The sequence below is a fragment of the Papaver somniferum genome, chromosome 11 (assembly GCF_003573695.1).
Source record: "Papaver somniferum cultivar HN1 chromosome 11, ASM357369v1, whole genome shotgun sequence".
NCBI classification, from domain to species: Eukaryota; Viridiplantae; Streptophyta; class Magnoliopsida; order Ranunculales; family Papaveraceae; genus Papaver; species Papaver somniferum.
The window spans coordinates 101,747,032-101,756,737 of record NC_039368.1 but is presented as its reverse complement, the minus strand read 5'-3'; the positions used below and the strand labels follow the sequence as shown (position 1 = coordinate 101,756,737).

Sequence of the window (9,706 nt, the reverse complement as noted above, 5' to 3'; positions counted from 1 at the left end):
TAAAATAACATTTGACTTTCCCAATTATGAAACTGGCCTATTTTCTTGAAACTTTTATTTATAGAAACTGGTTTATTAAAAAAGAACGGAGGGAGTAATTGGTATCACTCAAAATGAGTCAAATTCAATGTTAATTTTTCATTACATTTCAAAGAATTAGTATAATAAGCTCGTCCATTTCTTAGATTCTTTTCCCTCTTCAGTAGCATTTATCATTTGAAGTTTTCGGTTTAGGATTAGTTAATTGTATTTTGATGAGCGCATTGTTCGTTTAGTTGTATCTGGCCATACCACTCACATATATCATTTTCAGAGCACAATTTCCTTTATGCGTACAATTAATTTTTAACCAATTCAGCTGTTGAATGCTTATCCGGATCATTTTCGTTACACTTCGGTCTCTAATGGACACGTACGTGCACTACTTGGTTTGCTATATTAAGTATGAGTAGATCGGTTGATGAAGTGGTTGTGCTATTTAGTATTTGCTCAACCGTTGTCTTGATTGCTTCGTCATCGAAGTTGTTCATATAGCTAGCTTTCTCAGTGTCGGTGTTTGGTTGTCTTGAAAATGCATATATATGCATCCTTAATATAAGGCCCCATTGGAACCTTTTTCTCAAATGATGCCCGAACTTGCTATCCAAAACCAACAGAAGTACGTTTCTCTCTAACAAATGTCCATCGTATTCATCATAACTGCAAATTCAGTACAGTAATTTGTTTACGTAGGTGTCTAGGACCGTCACCATCCTCCCCAACTCCCATACCAAACTAATAAATGCATGATCTTCAGCCCATGTCAATTGCCATAACTAGTGTGCCATAGGCTCAGCAGTAAACATCAATATGTAATCCCTGCTCAACCGACTATTACAACTTACAATAACATCTTACCAATCCTTCATTAATATTGTTGAGCTTTAATGAGGCCATAACCTAACAATATCCACGACTTTTGTCAGTTTCTTTTGCTTCGTATTGTCTCTACCAAGTTCATTGTTATCTTCTTACGTAAAACTGACTACGAGTAAGTTGTAGCTGGCCAATCAATGCATTATGTGCACTATGATTTTTCGAAAACAAATCAGTGCAATGTGGATACGTCACCCTATTTATTTTTTATTTTGTTTTCTTTTTGGTAAGAGGTTCCAATCTTTGTTAAAAAAGAAAAATACAAGCAAGAAAAATGCCAATCGAAGATGCAGTCCCCAAACGACTATTTCCGGATGAAACCCCATTTGAAAATTAGCCATTTTTTTAATTGCTAGATTAGCCAAAAAGTATTGCACTTAAAAAAAAAAAAAAAAAAGGTGTTGTCTACTTGTTAACACTAGTTCTCTCCTAGTAAATGCTCGCATGTGAACTAGTAGCGAGATAGTTGCGCTGAATGGTTCAACGCAATCAAAATCACTTTTTCACGGAATGGTTCAGCGCATCTAGATTTATTTTTTGATCTGACGGCTGAGATGATTGCGTTGAACTAATCAGCGCAATCTAAATCTATTTTTCGCTGAATGATTCAGCGCAACTTTCTAGATCTACTTTTCGCTGGATAATTCAGCGCATCTAGTATGCTAGATTAGAACTACCATATATAGGACTTAGGAGGTTGTCCTAGCTGCTAATCTAGCTGTTAGATTAGCGCACCATAGAACTTAGGTCATATAACTACGAGATTTAGTATCGACAGATTAACGCTAAGATATGGGAGAAGTGATAAATGTTGAAGTGATAAATGCTATATCAAAGTGAATCAATTTATATAAATCATTTTCGGAGGCAAATTAACGGTACAAACAGAGGTTAACGCTAAGTTTATTTGATAAATGTTCGTGTTAAAATCTCACTGTTCCACTTTCACCATCTTATTCTTTTGTTTGCATCGATCTCATTTATACCCCAACAGTAGATTCACATTAATACAATCATCCAACAATCTTGCTAGCTAGCTTCTATTTGATTACTTAATCGTTTGTCTAAGCACGCTGCAAAGCATCATTAGTGGACTAGGTAGGCAGGTGAGACGGATTTTGGTCGTTTTGAACGTGAAAGGCTTTACTTGGCCTCTTGTTGATTCTCTGTTGGAAACTTTGTCAAAATTGAATGATAATAATAATGGCTTAAGTAATAATAACAATAATACTTGTAGATACCATTTCCTACATCGTACACGTGGACAGTGATTAAAAGATGGAGCAAGATAATAATAAAGCAACTCGACACACTACATCAACTCTAAGAGTGCTTAGAAACTAAGCAAATGGATCTTTTGTAATAGAAAAATATCTCTTTTCCCTATAAAGCAGCAGAGAAAAGAGGGAGAGAAGGGGGAAGGAATAAGAAACCCACTACCAAGAGGAATATAGCTGGGTTGTTCTACTCTCTACCTTGGTTTCATTGAAGACCTTCGATCATTCAATACCCACACTTTCATGATATATTTCCAGAGCTTCTTCAATGGAGTTCTATGAATGTAATTCATAAAACATGAATAAAGATCTCAATCGTCCTTTACCCGTGGATGTAGATATTTTGATATCGAACCACGTAAATCACCTGTGTTAATTTGATCTTATATTTCTGCACTTTAGATTTTGCTATGATTCATGTTTTCATTTAATTTGTCTATTGCTTTGTCTTTTTAATCACTTGGTTGTGAACCTAGAAAAATGATGTTCACAATACTGATTTGGGTAATTGATTAATTAATTGTGATTGCATAATTTGGAATAATTTTTATTAGATAATAATAGTAATAGGTTTTGCTTTAAAATTTGATTTATTTATTCAACTGTAGGTATCTAATAATTTTGCATTTTGCTGGTGGTAACCACCGTACAAAGTTAATTTATTTTATTTTATTTTATTTTAATTATACGTTTTTGTAATCTAAACCCTAATTTCCCAATTATAAAATAGAGGCTGATCTTCGGATTGGACGGGTTAGGTGCCTCACACCTTCCTAACCCGTATTTTGATTCCCGGACTCATCTCTGTATTTGGACCAGTATTACTTTTGGGTCCCAACTTCCTAAGTTGGGTGGCGGTTTCTTATTAATAATTTTCCACATGTATTTCCCATTTTAGATATTTTAGAGATCTTAACGGATCTCGACGGTATCAACACTCTTTTAATTAGAAGAGAAAGAACTTCAACTACAATAATAAAGAGAAATGGAGATATTGGATCCCCTTGTTAATACCCTTGCTACTTTTGAATAAAAATGAAGCACTACCATTGATAGACATGGCAAATCTTGTTTCAGAAACAACTCATTTAATCCAATTCCTTCATATCATCCCAAAACCAAATCTGGAAAGATTGTAATCCAAGCAACTCCAGTTGATATCAAAAGCTTTATGTAAATCAACCTTCACCACTAAACCAGGTATCATATCTCTTTCTCTTGAATCAATCAACTCGTTGGCAATGAGAATGCCATCTATGATTTGCCTATTATCCACAAACCCTCCCTGGAACTCAGATATAATGGTAGACATTACCACATTTAACCTATCAGCTAACAACTTAGTGATGATTTTATATACTCCCCCTATTAGACTTATAGGTCTGAAATTGCTCATAGTCACAACACCTTCACATTTAGGAATCAAAATGATGTTTGTGCAGTTAAGCCTCCAGTCCAAGTTACCACTAGCCTCAAACTCCTTGATAACGGCCATAAAATCCACCTTTATAATCTCCCGGACAGCTTTATAGAATTCCATAGTGAATCCATCGGGTCCAGGGGATTTATTTGAACCAAAACCCCGTATTACCTTCTCCACTTCCTCCATATCAAAAAGTTTCTCTAACATAATAGCATGCTGAGCAGAAATAGTTGAAATATCTAAACCATGAAACTTTGGTCTATGAGGAGTATCTTCACTGAAAAATCCATATAAGACCTTTTAGCCTTTTCATTTATCTTTTCTTTGTCATGAGACATTTCACCATCAATAATCAAAGAGTTAATAGAATTCGCTCTCTGATTGTACGAAGCATTTTTATGAAAAAACAAAAAGTGAATTTCTCTCCCCGTCAGCTAGCCACTTTCCTTTAGATATTACAAACCATTTTCTAGCTAAGTTTAAAAAGGCTTTTTTGTGATTAATTTTAGCCACTTCTCTTTCAATGAAATCTTCTTGAGAAAGACTATTAATTTCCTCTAAACTTTCTAGCACATCTATTTTAGTCTCCAAATTATTCACTTCTTTTTGCAATGACTCAAAAACCTCTTTCCCCCAAATTTTAATGAAGAACTTTAGACCTTGTACTTAACTTCTTAGCAAAAACATAACAAGGTCCCCTAGAAAATGTCAAGTTAGCCCACCAAAATTTCATTTGCTTTAGAAAATCAGGATGAGAAAGATAATAATTCTCAAATCTAAAAGGAGACTTAGATTGATTACCTGCGTTGCAGTCAAGAAGGATTGGAGCATGATCTGAGATTGGTCTCTTCAATCTGTATTGGACAAGTAAAATGCACTTTTCCTCCCAATCAGTCAATCACAAACCTATCCAGTCTACTCAGAATTGGGAGGTTCTAAGAGTTAAACCAAGTGAATGCACCACTAGACATGGAGATATCCATCAGATTATTTCTATTTATGAATTTCCTAAAAAAATCCTATTTGTGACAAACCCACCAGGTTGATTTCTTTCGGATCAATAAAGAATTGCATTCCAGACACCACCCAAACACCATGATTCATGCATAATAGTTCTTTAGAAATCACTAAAAACATTTATCGAATAAATCCCGCTAATGTAAGAAGTTTTTTTTGTTTTGTTCTTTTTGATCAATCAGGTGTGGGTAAGAAGTTAGCAAGTATGTTCATGATGCTGGGTACACTATAAAAAATCTGGTTATATCTCACTACCTCTTTAGGCAGAATGCGAACATGAGAAAATAAGTAAACCAATTTTCAGGTTATTAGCAGTACGTCCTAACTTATCTTGTAGTCTTCTTAACTTTAACCTAATCGTGTTGACCGGAATATATTAAAAGTATAATAAAGGAGGGTATTACTACTGTCAACCAAAAACAAGCGCAACTTTTAGTGATAATTTTTCCCTTTTAAGCATGACTTTAGTGATTCTTTTTTCCTTTAATAATGAAGTCCGCATCAAGAGAATCTTTTTAAAATATATTTTTCCTTTTCAAATCTTTCGGATACCTCAAACTTTTCATATTTTGGGAAGAGTAAGAGTAGTAATTCAAAGATAAAATCGAAACTTGTTTTGAGACATACTCAAATATTTTGAGGCATATCTATCTAAGTTCCGGTTAAAAAATTATCAGCCGAACCTAGACAAAAACATTGGTTATCAGTCGAATTTTGAGTATGTTTCGAAATATGTTTCTAAAGATCCACCATAAGAACATGATGAAAATGACAGTGGGCTCAAAACCCATCCCCAACCAAAATAAAAGGAACAAAGAGAGCCTAGTCTGAGGCTAGTCATGATCCTTTTAAGATGCCGACAGCCGAGTTAGTTGCTTATGGAGATCTAAAGGATATTATCTTTTCCCGTGTGTGTAAAACCACGACCAAAACATAAGCACCGACGAGCATTTCAACACTCGGAGCAAAATGAGGTTAAAGCAAGCTCCCGCCGTAGAAATGTGGCACATACATATTATTATTTCCATAATTCTATTCAAGGGAATAATCCCTGGTTAAGCTGCCACTAATCTGAACATGAACATAACTTAGATTTTAAGATCATACAAATCAATTTCTTCTCCAGTAAGTACAGTATGGGCAACCATGTCTACAATGGAGTTACAAGAGTCCACTGTGAAATTGGATGGGAAGGAACTTCAAACAGCAAGCCCCCACTTGCTATTCAAGGCTGTTTGAGCATTGTGTTGTTCTAGCCCATGCATAAGGTCAATTATCCAACCCTTATACATCTCATAAACCATGTACATGCGAAAAAGGAAACAACAAAAAAGGAGATATATCCCAAAATTGCCAAAGAAATCCATAGTGTGAACAATTCAAGCATCCCAACTTGAATGCCCACCCATCCCAACTTCATCAGGCGAGAACAACTGGAGTGCAGCAAGACCCGTAGGAACACCCTTCACTTTCTTCTTGTTGACAGGGAATGTAACCAACGCTTCACTAACTGATTTTTTGGCTCTAACAGTCTCCTCCTCAGTTTTACGTTCTTTAGGATCTCTGCTGCTTGAAGTAATAAGATCCATAAATGAAGTTTCACCATCATCAATCATGTCAACTGTGTTTTCCTTTACCTTCTTTGAGTTTTTCCTCTTCAATCGATCTTCTGCTTCAATTTCTCCCTTGTTGCTGCTGGAGATATCTTTCGCTGGGAGCTTGTTTACTTTCGACTTTTTCTTCTTTAATTCATCCTTTTCCATGTTAGTATCCTTCTTGTTAATGGATGGATCATCTTCTTCTTCACTGAAGATGCGTTTTTTGGATGTTTTCTCATTTCTAGGGACCTCATTTTGTTCTTCATTCAAGTCCTTAATGTCACTAGCTTTACTGGGAGAAGAATTGTCAACTACTGAACTCTTGACATCTTTCTTGGAATTCCTCTCATTAGCTTTACTTCTCTCAATAGGTCTGCTGTTGTATATCTGCAAGTTGGGTACCAATTTTTTCACCTACAGTATTACGAGAAAGTCAGAGGAGAAATTAACACTAACCATGTGCCATAAAACCGAGGATGTAATAATATTAAGAACGGCAATAGGAGTATAACCACCTTTTTAGCCAATGTGTCATTTTCAGCGATAGGGTTCCCCTGTAAATTCAGATTTTTCAGACTGTTGAATGATGAGAGTGCCTGTTGTTTGAGAGCACACAAAGATGTAAGTAAACACCCTATCATATGTAGTCAAAAAAAAACAAGAAGAAGTGTCTGACCTTCAAGGCTGACCAATTTGAGATGGAGTTGTTTCCAAGGTCTAGGTTTTGGAGCCTTGTACTAAGGGCCAACTCAGATGGTATAACCTAAATTGTAGACATAAAGGATGAGAAAAGTAAGTTAGAGGACCAAACATCAATTCTATCAAAGAAAACCAGAAAGGCCACCAAGTAAACATGTATGAATATGTATATATATGTGAAAGTACCAAGTAAACAAGGGTAAACAAAAGCAAATCTAACATAACGAGATGAAACTTTTACTGGTGCAAAAGCATAAAATAGCTGTGGAAACAACAGATACCGTGATTTCATTGTGAGCAAGCCGGACCTCCTTCAAATCTGCTAGAGACTTGAATGATGACCCGATGTTTTCAAGTTGACAATGGGAAAGCGATAGCTGAACAAGACATTTAACAAGTGCTTTAATACACATTAAGACTAATAGTTTAGATGGAAAACCAAGTATATCACGCAATCCTGCTTACTTTTGTTTCGCCTTTGCCTTGACCAAAGAGTCACCAATCTTGCGAATAGGATTCCTTGAAAGAACTGCATAGAAAGAAAATAACAGGAGACTATCAATAAAATCACATTGAACATTGAAGCTCAAACGTTTAGTGCGATACTGCTACTTTGTGGGAAGGAACCACTTCTAAACCATTGATAGGTATTGCAGATAAATCATGTGAAATTTCAAACCAGGGCTTCCTTTGATGTGTATGCCTGTTAGTATACCCATGAGTGGCTTGTTTTGATGACGACCCAATGGTAACAACAGCATCAGTCTTTATGGCCGGATATTATAGAATGTCTATTAGGCATTAATCTTTTGGGGCTGATCTGACACTAATATCTGAAAGAGACATCTAAGCACCAGCCTGACTAGAATAGCATGAAAACCTTTCTAAGATCGACCTCAACAGTGTCTTCGCAATGGTTTTGTACACTTTTGCAACTACTATTTATTGATCCCAAGTCTCAGGGACCGAATAACATCAAACAGTGTTGGTTAGCAATGTAACAAATTTTGACTTAATGATATCTACTTCAAATCAAAATTCTTCACATAAAAGATATATCTATATGCATAAAATTACAACTATAAATAATGTAAAAAACCTTGACACACACTTTACAAATTTATCTGAACAAAGGGACTCGCTATATAAAAAAGAAAAAGTACGATTCATACCCAGAGTGTTCAATTCCTTTTGATCAAGCTTGCAAATGGTGGATATCTCATTCTCTGCAAATTACCGATAAAAAAAATGAATTTGATGCTACATATTTTATGATTTTATCAAACTCAACATTTCAACAAGGCCGAGACAATAAAACATACCATTCAAGATTAATGCCCTCACACTAATGAGATGGGTGACCTCAGTCATTGATTTTAGCCTATTTTTGCCAGCATTTAACACCTAGATTGATACAGAGCACATAAAAGGTTGCAAATAGATTCGAAACTAAAAATTCACATAGTGAAGATAGTCTAGTTTTTGTTACTACTCACTTGAAGCTTAGAAAGACGTTCAATCCCTTTCAAGCTTTCTAGTTTATTTTGTACAACGGATAACCATTTCAAATTGATACATGAACTTAACCCCTGAAGTAATATCCAAGCAAAAGTCAATGGAATATCATGAAAATAATTATATACATTAATGAGAAATTATGAAAGAAAACTGAAACCTCTAATGAAGAAAGATTGTTAAATGCAAGGTCAAGTCTCTCCAAGTTTTTGAATTCAGTCAAGCAAGAAACCTGAAAAATTAGGGTTTCATTCAAGCAATTATTTAAACAGCAGAGAATAGTTAAAGAAGGGTATTGAAATAAAAATTTCTAAGGTATTGAAAAAAAAAGAACTCACATCTGTTAAAGCTTTCTGAGTGAGTACAAGAGAAGTAACGGATGAAGGATCTTTATTTTGGTTTTCTTCTAGTATTTTCTTAGAGTTTAATCGAGTCATGGTGATTTTTGATTTTCTGCTGAGAAATCCTAGAAATTGTTTGACGTTTCTCTGGCGCCGAAATAAGAAAGGGATTTCAGTTTCAGAAGGGTTTTTGCAAGGGTTGCGAGTCCGAGCTTACCTTCAAGAGTTTTGCGTCTTTTGTTTTTGACCGTTGGATTTCCTCATTTCACAAAGTTGCCTCAACTCTTTACGAAGTTGGGGGGTCCGTTTGGAAAGGTGTCATTCTAGGGTAATTGTGAACTTTGTTGTTTAGCTGGGGCTCAACTACATGAAATACCAATTAATCAGTGTGACGGCCTAATCTATGTGCATTTGGCTGTGGGCTTACCGCTTAGGACTTAGAGCGTCCACAGTGGTGCGAGTATAACCAAAGACCAAAGACTAAGAAAAAAGACCAAATTTGGGTTTAGTCCGTCATGTGGCGTAGTGGGAAAAGAGTATATTTGGTCGCGCGTTGATAAACATTACGTCTGGGATCAGGCGTTGGTAAAGATAACGCCCGAGTGGGGCGTTGGTAAAGATAACGCCCGAATGGGGCGTTGGTATAGTATACGCTTCAGAAACAAAAAAATAAAAAAAATAAAAATGGGGCGGAGGTATAAAGCCCGCCCCATGCAAGTTTCATAAATTTTGAAGTTGAAAATGGAGTGGGGCGTTAAGTATATGAACGCCCCATTTCGCGCGTTAAGTTTATGAACGCCCCATCGGGCGTACATTTAACCAACGCCCCGTTTCAGGCGTACATTATATCAACGCCCCTTGTGTAGCAGACATTATATCAACGCCCGATGAATGGCGGAGATTATATCAACGCCCGATGTG

The 9,706-nt window shown here is 35.9% G+C and overlaps 1 protein-coding gene across 1 annotated transcript; it reads right to left on the bottom strand.

Moving 5' to 3' along the window:
- Positions 1–5,712: 5,712 nt before the first annotated feature.
- On the bottom strand, positions 5,713–8,994 carry LOC113321293 (acidic leucine-rich nuclear phosphoprotein 32-related protein-like). The gene is made up of 10 exons (XM_026569190.1): positions 8,783–8,994; positions 8,605–8,676; positions 8,426–8,518; positions 8,252–8,333; positions 8,102–8,155; positions 7,412–7,458; positions 7,211–7,324; positions 6,907–6,993; positions 6,746–6,826; positions 5,713–6,644 (listed from the first exon to the last, which is right to left on the bottom strand). The coding sequence occupies exons 1-10, from the start codon at positions 8,879–8,881 to the stop codon at positions 6,012–6,014; spliced, it is 1,362 nt and encodes a 453-aa protein (XP_026424975.1). The 5' UTR covers positions 8,882–8,994; the 3' UTR covers positions 5,713–6,011.
- Positions 8,995–9,706: the final 712 nt, after the last annotated feature.